Here is a 24,845-nt window from a genome sequence, read left to right on the forward strand (position 1 = left end):
TAACCCCACTGTAATTGGGTCCCTTGCCCTACTGTTAGAAATTAGTATTAGAAAATTCATTTTTAGTTCTCCCAAGTTTGTTGCAATTTAGACGGAACATTTTAATCTTTTTACTTAATCGTAAGTCCTTGAACTATTTTGAGTTGTGCTGATTGAAATTTTCAAATGAAACGTTATGAATGTTTACTAGTATGAATAACAACAGTTCGGATAATAAACGTCCCGTCGCGTTTTTATTGCGACGCGTTACACACGCTGAAATGCGTAAATGGTGCATCGGTGTTGCATAAACAACAACAAAGATAGTAATTATCACTGTGCAAGGCCTCTGCGGGTGGTAACGCGCCGAGAATTTATTTTATCGGAGGCGCAGCGTGTCGTTACTTATGCCGATAGAATTTTGGTAAACAATGCCGATTTCAGAATCATCTGAAACCCGAGGCGTTCGCTCTGTCCATTTTATTCTTCGGAGAACGTTCACCTCTCGTTTCAATGTTATTTTTATCGATTCGCGTATTTTTCTCAGACCGAGCGACTGAAAAAGATTTACGCTGCTTCTCCAAACACTAATTTGCAAATCATGCTAATGAATGTGCCAGACCATTCGAGTGAACAATAGTCGATAAATGGCACGAATTATTCAAAATTTTAATATGTAGACAAATTACTGAAAGTATTTACATAAAAAGAAATGTAAAAGAAATTATTTAGGATTATAAGATTTCATTTGTTTATGTTGTAAATACGATTTTAAGTGTATATAATTTTGTGGTTAGACAAAATTATTTTAGGTATATTTGTATAAAAACGAATTTATGATCATAATATTGTAAAAGAATAGAAAAGAAATTTCCAATTTATAAATACAATTTTTCACTCTTTGTGTCATTGTTTATTAAGAGTTAAATAAATAAGAATACATAAATGTATAAAGCTTAAAAACAAGTCAGCCAATTAAATACAAGATTTATTTATTAGTACACTATTGTAACATATAGTAGTAAAAAATTCACTATAATAATTGTTAATGTTTAATTATCTGGATGCCAAGTACTAATCAAATTTATTGATATCTAACATTTTTAAAAATCGATTTAATTCATACATTAAAAGTTCTTTAATATTTCTATCGATCTTAAATATTTGAATATACAAAATATTGAATATACAAAGCCGGAATTGTAAATTTACAATGTAAATTGTAATCGTTTATGAACGAATGGACTTTAAAGAATGCGAAAGTTTTATCTCGATGCTGAAACACGCGAAAGTAATGCAGCCACGAAGAATAGATAAAATTACGATAAAACTTTTCCACAGGCGCCGAACAATAGTGAGCCTGATCTTTTGTCGTAAACGCAATTTTTCTTAATAAACAGTGAGAAAGTCTTCCAGTATGCACTCGGACGCTTACTCACGATATCAAGCAATAAAATTTACTCTACTACTAATCTCGTTTATGAATCGAACAGATTTAAAAAGATCCTTTGTTCTGTGCACTATATTTCTTCGCCTTTCGCGGATATGTATTTACATACACTTTCCACAGAGATTTTATAATAAATTAGTATTATCTGATAATTCTGTTATACGGGTGTTCGTGTTTCCTTATATTAGTTCCGGTGCAAACTGTTGAATTTCAAGCGAAATTAATTTAGAATTCAGAAAAGAAGATGATTTTAGGACTAATATAGAATGATTCCTAAATTAATTAGACACATCATTTCATGCTGCGTAAAACGTTTTGATCGTGGCGAGGTGGTAGGTCAACATCATTACTGAATGAACGTTTGTCACGGCTACAATATGGTGTTATGTGGACATTGGAATGAACTTATGCTTTCAGTTGCTAATTAAAGATAATTGTTTCGTCGTAATTCGATTAACGAATTCAAACAGACCGAGCAAATTGATATCGCTTTTCCTGAACGTTTGTTGACAGTGTTGCTATTTTAAGGATAGATAAGTCGCAGATTTTGTGGAAGATAATAAAACAAGGTACAATTTAAAACAGCAAAAATATTCAATGAATTTCAAAACACTGTTGTATTGTTTTCAACGCAATGAAGTTATCGGAAAAACAAATGAATTGCCATTTGTAGCCCCTGTATCTACAGACAATTTTTATTTTGCATAAAAATTCATGGTCTAGTAATGATAAATACTTTCATTACGATTTCCTACATTTAATATATCATTTCAAGCAAATGTTCATAATAAAGAATTGATTATACATTCACAGTATAGCTAAAATAAATTATTGTTCACTTATTCAGAATCAATTTCTTTTTATATCACTGTTAAAATATTTGTCAAGAGATAGACTGCTAGTAGTAAAAGATAGATTTATGTTATAATTTAAAAAAGGAATAACTTTTATAATAAATGAAGCTAATATTGAACAAAACTGTTAACAAATTGAAGTTGATATTGCAATTTACTAAGAAAAACTGGTAATTAACACAGTCAAGACAAGGTGCCAGAAGAAAAAGAAGTAATAGTGTAAAGAAATAATGAAATATTGTGACAGAAGTATTTTTAAAAAATTCAGATTTTGTAGTTAATCGATTCTCACAATTATGGTAGCTTGTGAACAACATTTAGAGTAGGTACTATCAGCTGATAGCTATTCTCTAGCTTCACTAAAATGGTTCTCGGAGGTGCTTCTCGCATAATTGTTCATAAAAATAAATTAAAGCTGCAAAATTACTACAGAAAATTGGATATTTTCCTCGAAGCAGTTCGATTTCCGATAACTTGTGAACGGTAGCACATGTAATCATGCGAATAATCACAGTAACGTCTGCTTGATCGATTTATTACCGTTATTATTGCAGGCCATTACGTTGGCTGACAACGAGTGCAAAAATAATTAATTCTAGTAAATCAATCATATAACTCTTATTGCTTTCAATGTATCTCTTTTCGCAGCGCGCCGATAGTAATGAGATTTTTACTGAAACGTGTTCCCAGACAATTTTTTAAACACTCGGAGTTATTAATTTCACTCTGTATGATCTTGTACATTTCATTGTACATCGTTCCATTGGTTTTCCTTTTGTTTTATACAATTTAATCGATTTTATTTTATACAAGATAAAAGTGACAATTTGAATGCAGCAGGAGTATGGTGCTTCGTAAAATATAATTTGTTATTAAAACGGAAGTACAATCGGCGTTGTTCGTTTAAAAATCTGCGACGTTCTGGCGCATGGCGTATGGACGTCGTTTAACATCCATCAGATGCCTTGGTAACAATCGTAGATTATACATAACTATTACAAGAGCAAAATAAAATGGTAAGAGGAAGTTACCTAACGCACGACAGCACTTATTGCAGGACACTAGCATTTTATTAAATAATTGAAAGATAACGAAAAGATTCAACCCCGCGGAGAGCACGAGGAAAAATCAAATGGGAGCAAAGTATCCAATAAAACTAACGAGTCCCGTGAAATAAAGAAGATAGAAACGATAGCACCAGCACAGGCCTGCAAAACTGTTCGAACTTTAGCTTCGTGTCTGTTGAAATTATTATTCGCAAATCGGTATTTTATTTCCTCGGTGCTATGTTTATAAGAAGACTGTGTCAGTGTTAAGTTCTCACGTTCCAGAATGATAATTATCCAAACAAACTAATCATAACACCACTGAACCTAAAAATATCTGAATCGCAAAAGATTATCGTCCTTTTAGAGGTGGCCGCGTATTACAGTGAGTCACTGTAGGTATTTCTTATTTTCATTTCAAATAAAATTTGCCCAGGTCTGTGACAAATGACTCTGCTTCTTTGTTCGAACTTCGTGTTTTCGTTTAAATTTAGAAGCGGACATTTTGTTCGAATTTCGCATCGTTTGAACCTCGAGGGTCTGCCGTTTGTATAATTTTATATTTTATTGTACATTGGAGAATTTCCCCGATTTTATCGAGATATCAGCTTTGCGATGTTTTACAGTATTTAACGCGGAAGTGTCGGTCACCGATGACGGTCGACGCGTTAAGGATTTAATTCGGTATGAATGATCAGCTCCGAAATTCAGGGTCGGATCATCCTCGATTTTCGTCTCGGTCATTGAGCCTACAATTACAATACACAGTGGGGACAGTGCCAGTGCGAAGCAGAGGCCGCTCTGAATTGAAGAACACGATCGTGAATTATACAGTGTACACACATATGAAGCTTATTGTGGTGCCGGGGTGTCGATGTTGTTACTTCGTCCAGACAGGAAAACAAGTTTTTCTAACCATTTAGGATTGATTCACTATTATCAATTGACAGCTGCATAATTTCAGCACAAACAAATTTGTTCATCACTCAGAAAGAAATACACCCCATCGATTTCGATGACCTATTTTATTTTATACTTTTTATTCTAACAATAAAAATTATTTGATTTGATACTTTGGATTCTGATAATAAAAATATTTCACTTGATTGTATTTCACTTACTATTTAAAATAATGTTTCGTTTGAACTATAGAAAAAAGATCGCGCAAAATAATATTTGTAATATCAATTTGTTTGTAATATCTAGTGCGAGTTGTTGGGGACAAAATTGAAGAAAATTTGGAGTACAAAGGGTTGAAAATAATAAGGGTGTATTTATTCAGATTTTTATCGTAATACATATTCAGGGAAATAAATTTATCAACCCTTAGCACTCGAATGGCGACTGTAAGACGCCACTAAAAATTGCTTTTTACATTATTAAATTTGTTTGTAAAACTTCAGTATTGTACGAGTAAATTGCACCATTTTCGTATGTACAACAGGAAAGAAAATCTATAGAAGGGAAATATTCTAGGTGGGAAGAAATGTTTCGTTTCGGAGTGAAAATAGCTTCGAGTGCAAAGGGTTAAATTAGTTCTCCATGTATCGTTGCAATCACAATAATTGCTATTTAAAAAACTTAGCAGTTCTATTACACTGTTGTAAAATAAATCATAGTGCAAGGGTTTAACGATGACAAAACCTAGAAGCGGCACGAATCTTCTTGGTTACGCGACAGTTGAGGGTCAACCCTAGCACACCCACACCTTGATACCTGTTCGGTTCGGCCGAATGCCGCCTGAACAGGTGCACGTAAAACACCTAGGTCCACCTCCCCCTTCGGGAGACACAGAACTATTCCCTCGGGACAGAAAAACTACGGGTGTAAATGAGAAAAGACGAAAGTAGGGGGTCAGAACAGTCTCCCCTCCCTTGGTGATCGCGCGAGAAGGGGAGGTAGAACCACCGGAGAGGGAACGGGAGCATTCTCTGTTCAGTCAGTGCGGTGAGGTCCGTCGAAGGTGAAAAACCTCTTCTCTCTCTCTACGATCGCGTTCCGAGCGCGGCGCGTATTGGTCCCGCGAAACTGCTTTCTACCGATCTCTCACCGATGAGAGATCAAAGTGGCTCAAAGTGCTCGTGACCGCGAGCCTAAACGCGACAACACACCGTGCGCGCTGCTCTCCCATGTATACAGGTGGTGTTCCCGCAGCTGGTTTTCTTCGATGGTAGATCGATATATCATCTCTTTTTCGAAGTTGGTTCTTCCTCGATTTTCGGAGCACCTAATGTGTCCCAGTGAAGCGACCCGCTTCCTCAGCGCCGTCGCACAGTAGGCAGCCGATATTATGTTGGAATTCTCCGTGCAGCATGCCGAAGTCGGTATGTATGTATATATGTTTGTATGTTTGTGTATGTTTGTATGTACGTATGTTGTGGCGGGCTACGTGGGTCGCGTACGGGAAAGAAAGTGCTTTCTCGATTGTCGGGCTTTTGTAACTCGCGGCGGACTGTTTACACGCGCCACAGAGGACGCGGGGGGTTTGCTCGTTTCGAGCGGTGACAGCGTTTCGGAGATGGGATTCCTCACAATTCTCAGTTTTGTCCATTTTGAGAACTTTGAGCGTCTTGACCATTTTGAGAACCGTCAGCGTTTTGACCATTTTCAGGACTGTGAGCGGTTTCAGAGTTTTGAGCGATTGATAGGTTTGAATGTTTTGACAGTTTTGAGCGTTTGAGAGTTTTACATATTTTGAGGGTTTGAGCGTTCCAGAGTTTTTTAAGCGTTTTGAGAGGTTTGGGCATTTGGTGGTCTTGATCGTTTGATAGTTTTGAGTATTTAAGAGTTTTGAACGTTTGAGTGTGTTAAGCGTTTTGAGAGTCTTGAGCATTTGATAGCATTGTGCACTTGATAGTCGATAGAGCATTCGATAGTCTTGAGCATTTTATAGTCGTGAGCATTTAATGTTCTTGACATTTTGAGCGTTTTGATAGTCTTGAGCATATGTTAGTCTTGCATTTGATAGTTTTTAGGGCTGAATAGTCATGTTCGTTTGATAGTTTTAAGCGTTTTGAGAGTTTTGAGCGTTTGATAGTCTTGAGTATATGTTAGTCATGAGCGTTTGATAGACGTGAGCATCTAATGGTCTTGAGCGTTTGATAGTTTTAAGTGTATTGAGAGTTTTGAGCATTTGATAGGCATTTTGATAGGCTCTTTTGATAGTTTTGGGAGTTTTTAAGAATTTTTTAGAGAACCCTGAGAATTGTTAAAATTGTAAGAGTATTGAGATTGTTTTTTTGGAATTTTGGGAACTTTGAGAATTGTATGAGCTTCGAAAGTATCGAGAATTGTCAGTATTGTAAGAGTTTTGACAATTTTTGAGCATTTTGAGAGTTTTGAAAGTTTTGGCAGTTTTGAGATCTGTGAGAATTGTAAGAGTTTTGAGAATGTTGAGAACTGAGAGTTTGTGCGGTCTTTTGAGAGTTTTTGAATGTCTGCAGGGTCATCTGACTTTGAAACGTGTTCGCAAAAAGCACCGTTGTCTTTTTATTCTTCTGCACGATGCGGAAGCATCCTTGAGAAATACTGCTTAAGGATTCTGAAAGTGGAAACTGCACGCTTCAAAATGAGTACAGGATCATTACTGTATGATTTTTTGTTACGAATGTATAACGGTTTAAATGTCCGCAAATTTTTCGGCGAAAATCAAGAGAACCTTTCATTTTGCACGCCAGTGCATAATAAACCAGAATGAGGTATGGTACTTTCAAGTATGTTCCACTGAGAACAGACAAGGAAAAGTTGTTAAAAAGAATTCTTGAAAAGAATTTATAAAACAGAAATAGAGTAGAAATTTTTCTGTAGCAGAGTCAGATATTTTGTTCATTAATATTAACAGTCTTAATACTGTTCAACAAATAATTGAATTCAAAGTGTTTATTAGTGTTTCTGTTTTGAAGTCTTTGTAATTAACATTCCAAAATAACTTTATTCCATGGAACATGTATTATACAGATTCTCAAAAAAATATGCAACAGTGACATTTCCTCTCATAAAAATTCTATAATTCTATGTACTGAAATAAACAACAAGTGTTCACCAAAGATTACAACTGACTTGTCACTGGCAAATCTACAATTACACCTGAAACTAGTGTGGTGGCTAAAGTAAACAAATCATTTTGCGATTAATCGTCGCTTTTTTGGAATTATTCTTCAGAAAAAAGTTCCGAAGCTCCGTTTCGACATAGCGAGATCATTGAGCAGTGAGTTATGTGGTTTCCGGTAGGTAAAGAGTTAACTAGCACAGCAAATTGGTCGCAACTGCTAACAGTACACGTGGAACCTTTTGAAATCGTTGACTGCCGATCTACCGCTTAAAAGAAAAATTCTTCAAAGTCAAAGTAATTTAATTGATAAGGTTGAAAGTTATCAGTTATTAGTTATCAATCAGACTTTATGCATTTATTACAAAAATGCGTGGTATTTGGAGCAATAAAAAGGGTTAAAGGAATATAAAGATACCGATGTATTATTTACAATGTATTAGAATGATTAATCTTTTAACCGAGGATGATAAGTTAATTCGTCATGGAAGTTCGATATCAACTTTCAGAAATTTTTCAATTTTTCCTTAATTCGACAAATAATTCCATACTCATAAAACTCGATATTCTTTTTACGCTGATGATGGTAAAATTATAGTTTCATTTTTATGTCTTTTGTTTTCGTATTTGTTCATAACTGTAAAGTGACTTATTGTCAGTAGAATGATTAAACGAAGAATTAATTTTTTTTTAACTTTTATTTTGTATGGAAATCCGCAATCTACGTACAATCAATCACAGTAACTGAATTTTGAGATTCCTTTAAGCCTGACAAGTTTTAGAAAAAAATCGGTTTCCAGGAACATATGACACGACAAAAATGAATTTTTCAAGGTGGACGAAGAACTATGCCGCCCACGTATGACCGATGCGGCAGATAACGTACGAAACCGTTTAATTAAACAATTTCACATGAATTAGCCCTTCGCCGAATCGAAAATTGCCTAATATAAACGCAGCTGTATGAAAATTGCGGTCTTTGATTGCATTTGTGTGATTTAAAGTGTGCTGAATAGTAGGGGAACAGTTTATAGTTGGATTGTAAATCTTTGTGCGTTTATTATACTTGAAAATTTGTAGAATACAACAAAAGGCCTGCATTAATAAAAGTTAACACTACAATATCGTCGAAACGAATCGTCCACATTTTTTATTTAGAACTATTCAAACTGTAAAGATGCGTTTATCAGGGATCTGTACAATAAATCGGTAAATCAAATCGGTATAATAAATCGGTAGCACAAATCGGTACAATCAATTTGTACAATAAGTCTGTTCAATAAGTCTTTACAATAAGTCTGTACAACAAATGGGTACAATAAATCGGTACAATAAAAGCGGTACAATAAATCGGTAAAATAAAAGCGGTACAATAAATCTATACAACCAATCTACAAAATACTTCTATAACTACAATAAATCTATACAAGAAATTTAACAAATAAACTGTATCTTTGGACATATAATATTACGCTACGAATCGTTATAAATTCGAATAAACATATCCTTGTTATTTTTAGAAAGTTATACAAAATAGTCACTTTCAGTTCTCGCTAAATCTAGTGTTAATAGAATTATGTTACCTTGATATGAAGAAATTTTCCAGTAAACAAGATATATTTTTTCTACTGATTTTGTGTCGAAAATCAGAATTTGCATAAAGATCTAATAGCTAGCGACGTTGTGTGTATTTGACGTACAACATGCGCTGTAGTTCACATGAATGGGACTTCACTGTAGTCGTCCACAGATTTTAGGATGTGGTACAGGTTTCCCGTTCCGCGGGCGATTATGTAGATTAGGATCTGCCGAAATGGTTGAGACGGCCTTGTACCGTGTTGTCAAAGTCAGTGTCCTGACGAATTTCCGATGAACGCATAACTGTGTTGTTTGGCGTGTTGTTTGGGTACTGTGACGTCAACCATTGTGTTTTAAGTGTTCGAGAGTTTCGAGTAAAAATATAAAATTATCACTTCGAATGAGAAATATTAATGCTGTAACAATACAATTATTTTTCGGTTAATACGAACAACAATCGGAGATTGAAATAAACAGTTATCTGTCTTTTTTAAAGTAATTCTGTTTAAACTTTAATACTTTAATATTTTATAATCTGATTCTTTGATTTTTTATAAATACTTTTATTTTAGAACTCTTATTGAAAGGATCGTTTGAACTTCAAACTTTGAACCGTGAAAGGATTACGTAAGTGTTACAAATAAGTCAGACATTTACAACGTCAGTTCAACTTTTTAAATGAATAATTATAATTAATAATATTAAAAAGTGATGGTTCAGACAGGCTTGTTAATCAAATCATATTTACTTAGTTTCTGTGCATACATTCAAAATTTCTAACAATGCAAAATGAATTTTTCAACAAAAAGAAAAATTGGTTACGACAGACCAAATCTTGTATTTTCGAATAAGAAAAGAATGAACTAAATCCGACAAATAATTATCGAGATAAAAAATCATAAGTGGAGTCTTCGTGAGATGACGAATAAAAATAGACAATTATTGGGAAGCTGAAATGCTCGTATCTAATAAACAAATTCGGGAGCATCGAAGCGATGACTTAAACCACCCCCGGAATTTTGCACGTGTTTCGCCATAGTGAACGGGTTCTTCAGATGTAACATTCGGACGTTGCTTGTAAACTATTTCCCGCGAGGTCTATCTGTCTCTCTCCCTCTCGACTCGAGGCTGATATTCAGACCAGTAGTTCCTTGACCGAATTTTTTTTAAATCCATCTTTGGCACTAAGTCGTGGTAATGGTGTTCTGTCTGTGCACCTGGTACACTTTTTCCACCGCCGCAGTTGAATTACTTCCTTTTTCGATCTCGCGCCGTATAACAATCTCGAGCGCGTGATCCTGCGCTGTTGTTCTAACGTCTAGATAGACCTGTGACAACCGACATCAACTGCATTTGTCGAATTCGCAATTGACTGTAGAACAATCTCCAGGAAGTGTTAGGCGAACACTCCGTCTGCCAATGCTAGTCACATACGTACAGTCATGACACGACTTATCGATCAAACTTGAAAATTAATTTTTATTAAGATTTACTCGAAAGAAAAAACGTTGTTGCGAACCACCAGATACAAGAACATTACAAGAGTAACTGCTGTAATAAATCTTGTCTCTCGCATTCTTATATTGTTAAATAAATTGCTCTGACTTTATGCGATTTTTACGAGCGCTGGTGTGACAATCAGCTTGTTAACAAAATTTTTAGTTGCGTCACATGCGTATTCTTTTTGACACTGTTGCATTTGATCAAAATTTAAAATTATTGTTCGTTATTATTTCTTTATGACTCGGATCAAATTAAACTTCACGTAGTTTTATTATAAATTTTAGTATAGTTATATCATAATTTTATCTCAAATTTCGTTGATTTCCAAGTGATATGATACTTATATTACTGAAATCAAAAATGAATATTTAGTAGATAATATCATCAATATGTACGAGTTTTTGTTTATAAGTAGACAAGAACGAATAACATTTGTTTGTTTGGCGCCCCGTTTTCGAGAGAATTGAGTTTGAATATTTGACGAATACACGTGCTATTAAATAGAAATCGACCGATGCGTCTGTTCATGACCTACCGGTTCTACTTCTTGTAAATACTGGGGCACGAGAACCCGACGATGATTTTTAAACTCATTTTTCTCGAAAACGAAACCTTAAACATAGAAATCTTATTCTTTCTTCGATTTATTTCGGCATAAAAATTCATTAGGTCGCTTATAACATTATTTCGAAAGCACCCTGTATATGTGTTCCGACTATATCTCCAAATATAATACCAATATCATTAATATTAATATATCATTAAAAATTAACATTGACTAAATATTACTAATATCAAAAATTTCATATTTTTTTATATCATTTATATAATTGATGTGAAAGATTAATATGAAACGGGCATTATCAATATGAAAAGTTTATCAATTTGACACACCCGTCTCTGTTAATAATGAACTTCTCGAGACACATCTAATGTTTTGTGCTCGTGGCAAGAACGATAATTGAACGATAATTATGTGCTCGAGGTAAACATATAAAACTAGCCGGGTTTCTGTCGTAGAACCGGTTTTAAATCGGCGGCATTATGGCACCAATTCCAAAATTTGCTACTACACGTGTATCTGGCGAACGGTATTGATGTTTTCAAAATGCACGTGTTAAAGTTACAACGTGGCCGTCATCGCTTAACACCTAACGATAGATACTAACAACGAACAATAACAACGCTTTCAACATTAATTTTCTGTCGTCAATTGCTGCTTTATTATTTATCTACTTAAAATTAATTTAGAATTGATATCTTCTGTTAAAACTCCATTGCAATGAATATTTGCATTAAAATTCAAATATTTTTGGCCGAAAATAATGCTAGTTTTAGTTAAAATTAATTACCCTTGTTTGTTAACATTTCTTTATTTAAATTCAAGTGTTCTTGAGCTAAATTAATGACAATGTTACTTAAAATTAATTTAGAACCGATGTATTTTGTTAAGTTAGAATGCATATTTCATTTGATATTCAATGTTTCAAGGGGATTTAACAAAGTTCTATTTAGAATTGATTTAGAATCGATATTCGAATATTGTTAGATTAAATTAATTTGATTAAATGGAACGTTTATTTAAAACCGATTTAAAGTTGATGTTCGATTATAATTACTATAAAATAATCTACTTGCGTAAAAGTTTTCTGCAAGCTTGTTAATCTTTCATGTTATGTGATTGAATGAAAGTTTTATTCGATTGTGATATTTTTTACTAAAATTTTGAAATAATCTCGGCAGTACGTACTTGAAAAGTCAGTAATTACCGGATATTGTGACTTCGACTACAAAGTTAGATCAGATCGCGATATCCATCGAGTAGGTGATAGTAGAAATTGTGACACAAATATCTTGAGAGTTTGAGTACGTTAAATACTGGAATACCTGTTCGAATATCAACGGTTTGTTCATCTTGATCTACACGTGTACGGAAACTATCTATAACTTATTTGTTAGATGAAATTAATACTGCAAAAATTATATTAAAATGTAACGAAATAAAATGAAACTCAAATTAAATTAAATTAAATTAAACTAAAATTACAATTAAAGTCTAAATGAAATTAAATATTGTAAGTATTAAACAAAAAACCAATATCGCATGTAAACCTTGCAAATATACTAGTACTACAAATAATAATAATAATAAAATTGATAATGCCTATAAAAAGTTACAACAAATATTGTAAAATTACTGTGAAGTAAACTATGAATATGACTATGACTTGTGTCGTTATTAGACTGATTTTTATACAAAGTAAACATTTTCCGAGTCAGTTGTAAGGAAGGAAAGCTAAATAAAAAGATATTTCTTTGTTCAATACTCTCAATAAGATATAATGTAACCATGTTTGTATATTTAAAATATTTTTACTGTTTTGTATCCATACTAATCATTTTTGTTACAAATGCATAAACACCGCAGTCTACTCATTACAAATAAAATTGTGAAAATCTTGTGGAAATTTTTCCTTCGCACACAAAACTTAAAAAAAAACTATTTTACGCACTAATTTCAAAATACGTTCGTTCCATGATTGCGCGAAAGGTAATTGGAATAGGACTCTCGCAACTTCTGATTAGCGAAATACGTGTCATCATCGCGTTCCATTAACCGGAAGTCATAGCACAGTCGATAGTCCATTCCGGTGTGTGTGTCGTGCCATTTCATAGCCTTTGCAGAAATCGTTGAAATCACCTGAAACGTTGATGATGAAACAAAGAATGAATTCACACAGGTCAAATAATTCGAGTAAAAACGAAGCTCGATGGAATCTAAATTCGTAAAACTTTTACCACATTTTTACGATACTTTCAAGTACACGTACAAAAAGCTTGGAAAATGAAGTTTTTAATAAGAAAATTAGAATAAGACACTTTTTTAATAAGAGATTTAAAAATTTGTCTTTAAAATAGTATTAACTTCTCTATACGTGGCCTTTTATTCGAAATAAGTTGCACTCTTTTAGTAATTTTTAATATCTGTACGGTTCAATTTAAACTTATGAAATTTTTTCTAGATTTACATGGGGCTCTAAGGAAAAAAAAATGTTCAAAATTGAAAATTATTTTTCAATAAATTTATAAAATTTCTTCGAGCTATTTCCCTTTTTATCATTTTATATTGTTTTAACGTGAATTCGAAAATTCTATATTTGTCCATTTTTTATTTCTAAAAATGTACGAGCAATGTTGTTGAATTACAAACATTCTTTTTGTCTCTAGCGTTTTTGAATTTCCTCCAATTTAAGTTGTGATTTTATTTACATTGGAAATTTGTTGTGCAATTGATTTAATTCCTGAAAATAATTGATCTACAAAGAAATGGTTTTATTTGACCTTGCTGAATAATTCTGTCCGACATGAATACGACGTTAAGATTGAATTCCGGTATTTTTTTCAACATTTTATAATTGCATTCGTTTGTTTCGTCGTGCGAGTTGCACAATAGCCCGAGGACTCGCGAGTACGTTGCGCGCGTTGAAATCTGCGGACTGTCACTCCGAGACTGTCGGGAGACCGCTGATCGCGATTGCCGCAAGGTTATATTAAATTGGAGTTCTAAGGTCGGCGAATATGGTCCAATTTGCGGACACGATACTCTACAATTTCGAAAAGGCACGAAAAGATGCGAAAACACTGCGAGCAAGGTCGGGAACTTGCCACGGAACTATACTTTTCACAGTAAGGGACGAGTAGGGAGGATAACAGAGGAGGAGAATAAGTTGTATGTGTGTGAAGAATGGAAGAATGAGCGTGGGTTAAGCATTTGGAAATTGTAATCCAGGTCCATTCCTTGGCCTTCAGGGTTTCTTGGCGAATTGACAATAAATAAATTAAAGAACTTTTTCACTGCGTCGGTTTTCCTAATTCTGTCAGGACACAGTTCCAAGCATTATTCAAATAATGTATTTCGAAAGTTATTGTTTGGACCCAAGTTGTTTAAATCATCTTCAAATTATTTATAGTTGGTAAAATTTCTTTTTCTAAGTCGTTTGAATAATTTAAGAGTTACATTGTAAAATGAACCTTTTTTACTTTGATTGCAGCCCTTTCCACCGCCTCCGAGGACGTGGGGGATGGAATTCGAGGGCACGAAAACGACACCGGTAAGGGAAAAGGATTCCGAATCAACTTATACCGGGTGTTCCACAATTTTATGGGACTGTAAAACCAAATTTACATACAGTAGCCCCCGCATAACGTGATCACAAAACTGTTTAACTAAAACTGTTTAACTAAAACTGTATATGTAGATTATGCTTCCTGTTAAATGTACTGTTAGTGCGTTGTTACTGTCAAAAGAAATTCTTTTGTACGTTTACTGCATATTCACTTGCACATAAAATACATAATGTAATTTTACGGAACAGTTTTTTGATCGCGTTGTACAGAAGTCTTCTGTATTCAACAATTACACTTTATTGATTACAATCGGGACAATTTTCGAGGTTTTTGGGATCGTAGAATTTGACTTTGATATTACTTTTTTATGATGAGAATCTAAGACCCACCTCTTTCTTTGCCAAAAAAATGCAACTATTTGATCATTTTTAACAACTGAATTATTAAGTATAAATTTGCAAAACCCCTTTCATATTTACATGATGCTTTGGAAAGCACAAACAAAAAATTTTTAGTTCAACATCTGCAATTTTTTTAATAAAAAATTATTTTTTGAGCGTCCTGTTTCTTTGTTTTAAATAACGCGTGATAACGACGCATCGTTTTACGAAATTTCAATAACAAAACGGTCCAATATACATTTACAGAACTTTTGCTATATTTTCGTAATGCTTCGTCGTAATACGTGGAAAAAATGTTCAGCTTAAAAGATTAATTTTCAGAAAATCCTCTCATTTGTGTTTTAAACAATGCTTGATTAGAACCGTGCTCTTTTAACATACGTTCAAATTATGTCTAATATACGGTTGTAAAATTGAACAATGGTATCACACCTACAGACTAATGTCTAATTGAAGGGGGGAAGAGAACAATTTCGAATATGTACCGGGACAAGTGACGTTATCGGTATCAAACATAAATGCATCACTTTAATCTGGCGATACGTCGTATCATTTGAAACACGTTTGACCTTACCGTTGAAACGAAGCTCGGTTTCGGCCAATGACTATACGTTATACTATGCAGTGTAGTCGAGGCCGAAAAATCAATCAGTCAATTGGTCGATCAATCAAGTATTTTTCTTTGAGACTCACTTTCACCGACCTTAGGTAATCTAGAACAACTGTTCTTTGTGCTCTGAAAAAAAAAGAGGAAGCAATTTTTACAAGCGATCGATTCGAAGAAAGCTGACTGCCTTGAATCCATTTTGTGTTACTGTTTCAAAAATACTTGTCAAAATATCTTGAATAATCAAATCGATAGTAATTGAGTTTAACAAACAAGTTCCAACTAAAAATATATTTCTATAATTACTATCGCGAGGACGTTATCGTTATTAGTTATCACACCTTCTGGGAAGCGACTTTAATTTTTAAATTACTCATCCCTCGGCAAGCGATTTCGCAGAACCATCGTACTTACCCACAATGCAAGCTTGCCAGCTGTTCGAAGCTTCTAACTAATTATTTACGATCGGCCGTCGCGTCGCCACAATATAGATTATTATTATTATTATTATTATTATTATCGATCGCCGATAAAACGATTCGATTAAAAATCAAAGTTCGTTTTCTCTAATTCATCACTTGGAACAGCTTATCCGTCTTCGTATTCTGATTTCGCACTGGATTATGGACTTTAAATGTTGATATAATTCACGGTGGAATAAAAGGTTCGCCGACAGTAGAAAAACCGACGGTTTATCTTGCCCCCTCCCCCTTCCCCACTCTCCTCCATTTTAATTGATATCGATAATTTGCGAGATGGAAGAGATGTCGATCGATTTTCATATCGCCACCCTGCACCCCCTTTCAGGCGCCATTTGCAAAAAATTTCATACGTATTGGTAGAAATCAGCATGAGATAAAAAACATTCCATGCTGGGAACCTTGAAATTTAATTTGAAAATAATTGTTGCAAACCAGTACTGGCAATTAGCTGTGGGAAAAATTAATTTCTGAATTCCAATTCCGAACTACAAACATGGAAACACCGTTTTCTCAGTATGTTAATGGACTGTTGCAAATTTGTTGCTAGGCTGCGTATTTTTATGCATTCACGAAAAAATTGGCTGGGTGAAGTATAAAATAGTAAGACTAGAAAAATCTAAGAATATTGTTACGATGTTTTCTATGTCAAAAATTTATTAAGGGATGAAGCGAATTTTTATTTAACTCCTGCTGCCCACAATCGTTGCAAAACATTTTTATTTTGCATAAGGATCCGCAGTCTATTTATTACCATACGACAGGGATGGGCATTTTTGTCTGAATTGAGACAAAATTATCCCCACCATAGCGCCTGCTGTCCGCATACGTGGTGGGAGAATTAGGCGTTTGAGGGGTCCCTACAGTGTGGCCATCACTGCCATACGATATCATTGCGAAAAAACAAAACGAATTGTGCGTTCACAATTCAAGATGTATCGGGATTTTATCGAAACGATAATCAAGCAACAATCGAGGTAATTTATTCGTATCTCTGATACATTTTAACGTGCGAACAATCCGACAATTAATTAAAACTTGTTGATACAGTTTAACATAATGCTGTGTCAAGATTTTATAGAAACAGTAATTAAAGAACAATCCATTAATTTGTTGAACTCTCACAGAATAAGACTCAATTAAACTGCACTAATTTTGCAATTATCTTCGACACGCTTCAACATACCTAATGCAGTTACCGTACACTTATGTCACATACAACTTAATAATTATCTTCGCGTTATTTATTTCTTTGATGGTGCCGCATCCCAATATAAAAATGAGAAGAATTTTATAAATATAAAATTACTTATCCAGGACTTTTGTTATCCAGTAGAATGGTATCTTTTATGACTTTTCGCGGAAAATAGCTTTGTGGTGGGAACACTTGAAAAATGAGAGAAATTCAACAATATTTTAATAGTATAAAATTATATTTCTTTAGCAAATTAATATGTAAATCGTATCACATGATATTTCGGTAGTATTTGCTAAAATATTGTGCTAAATATTTCAAAGTAGAAGATCGTAAACAAAAACATCCTTTTTGATACTATTTAACAGGAGGTTTCTATGCAAACAATGGTTTTCACGAAATAGTTTATGAAATTCTAGTGGTCTTATATCGTTTTTAATACGTGCGACCATCGATTATGGCAAACAACGAAATGCTCGAGCATCGAATAGTCAGACAGGCAGTATGAATTACGTGTTCGTGGGTATCGATATAGCAGTTAATTAAAAGATTCTATCGGGTGTTATGATAAGATCTGATGTGTGTCTCTTTAACGAAAGGAAGCGTGTAGTTTGTAGATGTTTGATATTAATCGCAACGTGTACTCTTTCCAATTTGATAGTCGGCCGAATTAGGTGAAACAGTGGAAAACCAAACTTCCATTGTCCTGTTTTCATTATTTCGTCAAACTAATTTGAAAGTAAACAAAATAATTTGAAAGTATTTGGAAACTGTTCTGAACACTAGTTGTGGATACTTGTAAGACAGTTACGAGCAATTGTGAACATTTATTATACAAGTTGCAACTAGTTGTGAACAGTTCTGAACAGTTATAACAAGTTGTAACCATTTCTAAACAGTTCTAAACGGTTATAATTAGTTCTGAATTGTTCTGAATTGTTCTGAACAGTTCTGAACACCTCTGAACAGCTCTGAACAGCTCTGAGCAGTTAGAACAAGTTGTGATCAGCTGTAACTAGTTATAACTAACTGTAACTAGCTGTAACTAACTGTAACTACTAGCAAACAATTGGAAATTTAAGAATTATAGCCACGAAACGGGTGAAACAGTAAGGTCACAGAACACGTCCATGGTCTCGACGGACTATAAATCTGACACAGGACGTTGAAGAACAATGGCTAAACTGATTCAAACAGGATTATCTCTGTTCATTGTCCAGCAAATATTAGATGCAATAAAAAATCGTGGATTACTCACGGATACACCTAATAGAATAGATCCTTGAAGAGATCACGATCCACATGTAACATTACGCCATGTTTGATAGACAGCCGGAATAGGCGTCGTGAGTCAGTGGTAAATAATTGAACAGTTTTATCATTTTCCGTTACAGAAAGTCCACCTATGTTGCTAACAAAGAGACTAACATTGATAGTTAATTCAGGAAAAAAAAGAACCGTTTCAACAGTGCGCATTAGATTTTCTTACCGTTATGCTGATTTATTCCAGAAACTGGCCTCAAAAGGGGAATTACAGATTTTACATAATGTATAGAAGGTGTGCCTCTTGAAACGAGTAAGAGAAATAGAAACTTAGTTGGTTTTGTAATTACTCAGAGAAAATAGGCAAAGGAAGAATACAAATAGGAAGAATGAATAATGATTCGTGTCTGATAAAACATTAGAAAAATATTATATGTGAAAGAAGTACACGCTATTTGTATAGTTTGTATACCTCCGTCAATTGAATATGTAAAAATATGTATCTTGCCTCGAGAGACAGATAAACCGTATAAGTTTCCTTATCGTTTAGTCCAAACCAATTTTCCTCTTGTGTTTTTTCAAGCAGACAAACGAAGTGAAGGTGTGCGAAGCAAAAATAGTGTGATACCGTTATAAAATCTAATAGGAGTGTAAAACAATAGACAGAATTTTTTATGAGAAAAATGTGAAAGAAAAGGTTTACCAGTCGATCGACATTTCCATATCTTTTCCCATTTTGCAAAAAAAAAAATACAATCTGCCTGAACTGCTTACTTGTTGCACTCCTTAGTTATTGGTTTAAAAAAATAATTTTTAAAAATTAGATTATATTTCGTCATGTAAATACTAAATCGTGAGGAAAATTTCTTTTCTCAAATCGTTCAGTTCATTACAGAATTACCTTGTAGAATGAGCCCCTCCCTCATTTTTCTTTCTTAACGTAAAAATATCCTTTTTCTTCGGAAAATGTTTTACCGAATGATCCCAGTAAAAACGTTGGATAATTCAAGGCGCCATCTTGTCGGTGGATGCGCGTCTAACAGCCAAATCGTCGGCGAGATTTGCTGGTTATCTCTAGGCGTTATCGCGATAGGCATTGATTTAAATATCGTCAGCCTCCAAACGATAAGGTATCTGTCAGCCGCGAAGGCTCGCGCACGTCCACGACGGATCGTCTGCGCCAAATATTTGATTTGTTCCGATCCGATCCGATCCGATTTGATCTACGCGAGAGAGCTAATCCAGATTCATGGCGTATCGGGACCCCGTTTGTTTGCACGAGGAATACCGCGGAGGTCGTGCTCCTATTTGCACATCACACTGGACTCGATTCTCCACTCTCCGATTGTCGGAAAAAAACATATCGTTATCTGTTCCTCTCGAAAATATTCTAATCATTGTCTTTGTTTTTCTTTTTCGAAAATATCATCGCGCATGAAATGTCCGATTTTGAACAGTAACGCCTGAACAAGCACTTGTTTCCAAATAAATTTATCGATCAAAGGTAACAAATTCTGTCAATAAATTAAAAGTTTCTCGACCGTGTTACGGTAGAAATTGAATCTGTTCTTTATTTACAAGATTATCAACCCTATTTTGCAGTCTTTCTTACCGGCGACGAATAGTGCATCGATCATCGCTAGACAGCGGATTTTATGCATTTATGGCAAAGACGAGTAGGCGAGACACAAAATAGAAGGACTAAAAATTGATAAGACTAAAAATAGTCTAATATGATTAGTATATTGCTTACAACCTATCAAAATTATTGAGAGAAAAAATCAATTTTTATCTAACCCCCTGTTCTTGTAATTGATGCAGACAATTTTTATTTTGCATCAAGATCCGCAGTCTAATTATCAATATAAAACGAATACACACAACCGCGTTGATTGACGTTTATATAAAATTGATTTAAAAGTAGAATTAGATATCTAAATACTAGGGCTGTGCGAGAACCGGAAACATCGGGTCGGGTCGGGTCGGGTCGGGAACACGAAAGTCCCAGGTTAGTCACGTGACACAGACACGACAGAGAGGGAACGCGTCACGTGACCGGGCAGAAGCGTGGGGGAATAGCGCGATAGAGGGGGAAATTAGAGTGGGGGAACAAGTCTTGATCTGGCGACTATTCTCATTTCATACTATGAAACACCGATTTGCGAATACTAATTTGAACAGACATGAAGCTCAAGTGTTCATTCATTGCACAGGTCACACCCTATTAGATGGCATACACCACAATCATTGTGGGGATAGAAAAATCTAAAGCTGCGGCTAGAGAATTAATCTTAAGGCCTTTGACGAGTCGAGGTATAGAAAACAATGTAAATAGAGTTGTTCCTTTTTGTTTGCTGAACGGTAATATCAAATATCAATAGAGCTCACGATAAGTAGAGAATGTAGGTATCACACAGAAGTGGACAGACTGCAAGAACAAATCTGTTTCAATTAAATTGCAAACACTATCTGTTAGTATGTAGTTTATTATACTCTAACAGTATTATTATTCTAGATGTATGGTATCACTACTCTGGAATTCATTAAATTGACATAATCCAGCATCTGAACTGCATATTTTCTACGTTCAATATTCTTGAACTTTTATATTCAAATAGAGGACTTTAATATCATAGTTTGAATCTTTTTATGACACTTTTACCATTTTTGTGACATTTTTTTATTGAAGTGACACCAAACACGACACAGTTTCGATCATATTTATTTGTTTACTGTAGAATCTCGATTATCCGTACTAATCAGTGAAGTATAATACGTTCGGATAATAGAACAGTTACCCAGCTAGTGTTAGATTTAATCTTTACAGATTTGTGCAATAAATCGTGTTGTGTATGGATTATGAAACGCGGATATTGGGGAATTCCATAAACATGCTGCGAATTATGTCATGTTTGGACTCATTTTAATCGGCAAAATGTCAGAAATATGTTGGTAACAGTTTCATGAAATTTGTGTCTGTCTGAGAGCCCAATAGTAACTGACAATTGCGATTACTCTTATCATAGCATAGAGGTAACAACAGTAGTGGCTCGTCTCGCCCGCTTACATCGAAAAGCAGATTTTTTAAAATATGCAAAGTTTTATTAAGTATGCAAATTTTATCATGTCTGGAAACATTTAACAAATAGTCAAAGTGAAAATGACGCATGGAAGACGCCAATTTTTGCAGAATCTTTTTATGATCACTCTTTCTTCGAAACGAAATAAAACCTTGGCGAAATAGTGGCTCGGGAGTCAATAAGCCTTGAGGAAAGACGTTGTAAAACAATCGCAACGGTGTTTGATCTATTTACCACGTTTTGCAATCGGATGGCCTTTTCCATACGCGTATCATTCTGAACGTCAAACAATCTCCGAAAGATTTCCTTCTGTACTCGAGGAAAAATATTTGCTCGATTCCTGTGCACTGTTCAAACAATTATTATTGGGCTGCGAACATTTTTGCAAAATCTCTTTTACAAGTTACCCGTCGAAATTAGAAATTTTGGCAATCATGGTGAAAAAAAGAATGTGAATACAGTTCCTAAAACTTGAATATTGAATATTGAAAAAGTTAAGAATGTGAAAAAAATATTAAAGAATAAATACTATTAAAGACATCAAGAGAGTACTAAAAAAAAAGAACAACACAGGAGATAATGATAAACTAATTTTTGGGAGACTGTAAAAATGTTTAATTCCTTTTGAAATTCCTCGATTTAATGTTACTTAACTTTCTGTTAGATAATCGCGGTTTTATTGACTCCCAGTGAGAGCATTCAAAGAATGCACAAAAAACAATATCATTAGAAATAATGCAATTCTTAGAAGTATGATATGTTAAAATATCGAGTTCCTTTCCGACATTCCCTCGTTTAAAATGATTTAATTGCCCGTTAAGTAATCAAGGTTTTATTGACGCGCAGACAGACTGCAAGTAATGTGTCATCCGATCGAGAGAAGAATTAGAATGGAGAGATTATTGTATTCCACGTGTGTACAACGAGTGTGCCGCCTGCATCATCATGTAACATCACCTGCTCGAAAATCTCGAGCTCGTCGGAAAGGTCGGAGGATGACATTGGAGAAGCATTATTCTAATGAATTTTTATAAGCTGCATAATCAGATCCAACGCACTTTTCATATTCAAATTACTTCGTAATATTCGCTTTTATTGTTCAGTCCACTAAATTCAACATTTATCGTTGCATTGTTATTTGAACGTTTGCTTATTGGTATTTTGTTACCAATTCTTCCATTCACAAATAATCAAGAAATCTCATGTATCTTACAATTGCAACACTGTAATAATTTCATATAAACTTTTAGTGAACGGAATATTAAAATACGAATATTACAGTGTGATTTCGATATTAAAAAAAGGAAAAAACAAACGTTCATCATTGCATTATTTTTTAAATGTTTTGTTACAAAAGCTGTTTCCCATTTACAAATAACCAAAGAATTTAGCATAGTATCTCGCAATTGCAACATTGTGATAATATCGATACACTCGAATGATCAGTTATTTCCTGCCAAGCTAATATTAAATCATCGTTAAGAGGTAATACATCATTTCTTGAAGGGCACTGAGTATATTACTCCATTTTTAAAATTAACTCTTGCTGTTTTGAACAATCTTTATTCCATCCATTAGAAAATTCGTTTATTAATTTTGTTCACTTATTTAATAATCTATCGTTTATTTATTTACCAAAAAAGGTCTGGCGAGAACAAAAACGTAGGCGATAATATTTTTCAAAATGAAGATCTTCAATAAGAAGTGAAATTTTATTGTTAGCAATATTGTAAACGGGTCACGCTATGAAACAACGCTTTTTTTATTAAGATCCTACTTAATGAAACGATCATAATGTATTAAATGATAATTTCCGAATAGGAATAATTTAAATTAAATTAACTTTTAATTAAATTTCAATGGCATTGAATTTTAGATGAATTTGAACTGAACTTAATAAAATGGAATTTGAATTGAATTTCAACTTAATTTTAATTGAATTATAACTGAATCCAATACATACAATTTTTAAAATATGTAATATAATTTCAAACAAATTGTATAGAATAAATAATAACACATAATAAAATAATACATAATAAAATAATTAATGAAGAAATCGTATGAAATTCGAATGATACGCAACGGCAAATAAGTGGACTATAATCACGAAGAAGACTATAAACACGTTTTGCTTGAGGCTAGAGAATCGACAAATTGTCTTCATTTACTGCCAATAACAACACCACAAAACATGTGGAACTAAATAGTAGCAGGAAAAAATACGACAACGTAAACAGTGTGAAGTGATATTTATACTCGTAATTGGTCTGTTATTTTTATGCTCATAAGTTGATAGCAATCTAGAACCAGGAAATCATTGATACAGCAAAAAATTCTTTTCGTTTTCCTATTCGTATCAATCCCCTATAAAACTGTTGGTAACATCGAAAAGTAGTTTGAACGAAAATTGAGTGGTTTCAAGGAACGTGTAACTTGAAGTAAATATTTTTTTCATTTGTGGATACGCAAAGGTCATACGAAGGCCGTATAAGTTAATTTATTTATATATTACTTCATATTTCTCTATACCATGTTATATTGTCAAAACAGAATTAAATGAACAAATAAAGTTACTTAATATATTAAAACTTGTTTCTAAAATAAATCAAAATATAGAGTGTATGACATTACTTTATATTACTGTACTATACTAAAGTTTCAAGAGAAAATGAAATAAATAAATATTTGTAGCAACCCCTTGCAGTATACCAACGAGTCAGACCCGTCATGAAGATTTCGAGCATAATTTATTAATACGGATGTCATTAATTTCCTTGAAACCCGAATAAAATTCTATAATGATTCTATAATAAGTTTCCTTCTTTGAAGAAATTATAAACTGTCAAGAAAATTCGAATAACTGTGTATAACAGCCAAGGGGTTACCAGACGAATCTATTAATAATTAATTTAAATGATTGACTGAAAGTAAAAGAAGAGTAATTTTTCTGTTCGAAACGAAATAAATTGTAGAGTTCATGGCTACAGGTAAAAAAGGCTGGAAGCTGTGCGGAGGTGTGTCTGCGTTCATACAGTTGCAAAGTTATCGTGCGAGACACACTGGAAATCCTTGAAAAAGTCCGATTTTAATGGTACAGCCGCGAGAGAAGACGTTCACCGTGAGCCGGAGCCTGAGGTTTTCCGCGGCGGTCTCGGAAACACCATGAAAAGAGTCGCAAGAGAGGATCGAGACGTGCGCGCACGCAACGCACACAAAACGCACACTCGCACT

The 24,845-nt window shown here is 34.0% G+C and overlaps 1 protein-coding gene across 10 annotated transcripts in view; it reads left to right on the forward strand.

Annotated features, from left to right (window-relative positions):
- The window catches only part of LOC143359084 (uncharacterized), a 90,348-nt gene that overhangs the window by 19,156 nt on the left and 46,347 nt on the right, over positions 1-24,845 (forward strand). For 4 of the 10 annotated variants that reach the window (XM_076796746.1, XM_076796747.1, XM_076796748.1 and 1 more), the window contains one exon: positions 14,511-14,570. The exons of 3 other annotated variants lie outside the window; for them this stretch is intronic. In XM_076796746.1, the coding sequence (XP_076652861.1) occupies positions 14,511-14,570 (60 nt within the window). Of the gene's footprint in view, positions 1-5,259; positions 5,654-14,510; positions 14,571-24,845 lie in introns of those variants that run through there. 3 more of the 10 variants (XM_076796752.1, XM_076796754.1, XM_076796749.1) reach the window with 2 other exon arrangements.

This window comes from Halictus rubicundus, chromosome 11 (genome assembly GCF_050948215.1).
Source record: "Halictus rubicundus isolate RS-2024b chromosome 11, iyHalRubi1_principal, whole genome shotgun sequence".
NCBI classification, from domain to species: Eukaryota; Metazoa; Arthropoda; class Insecta; order Hymenoptera; family Halictidae; genus Halictus; species Halictus rubicundus.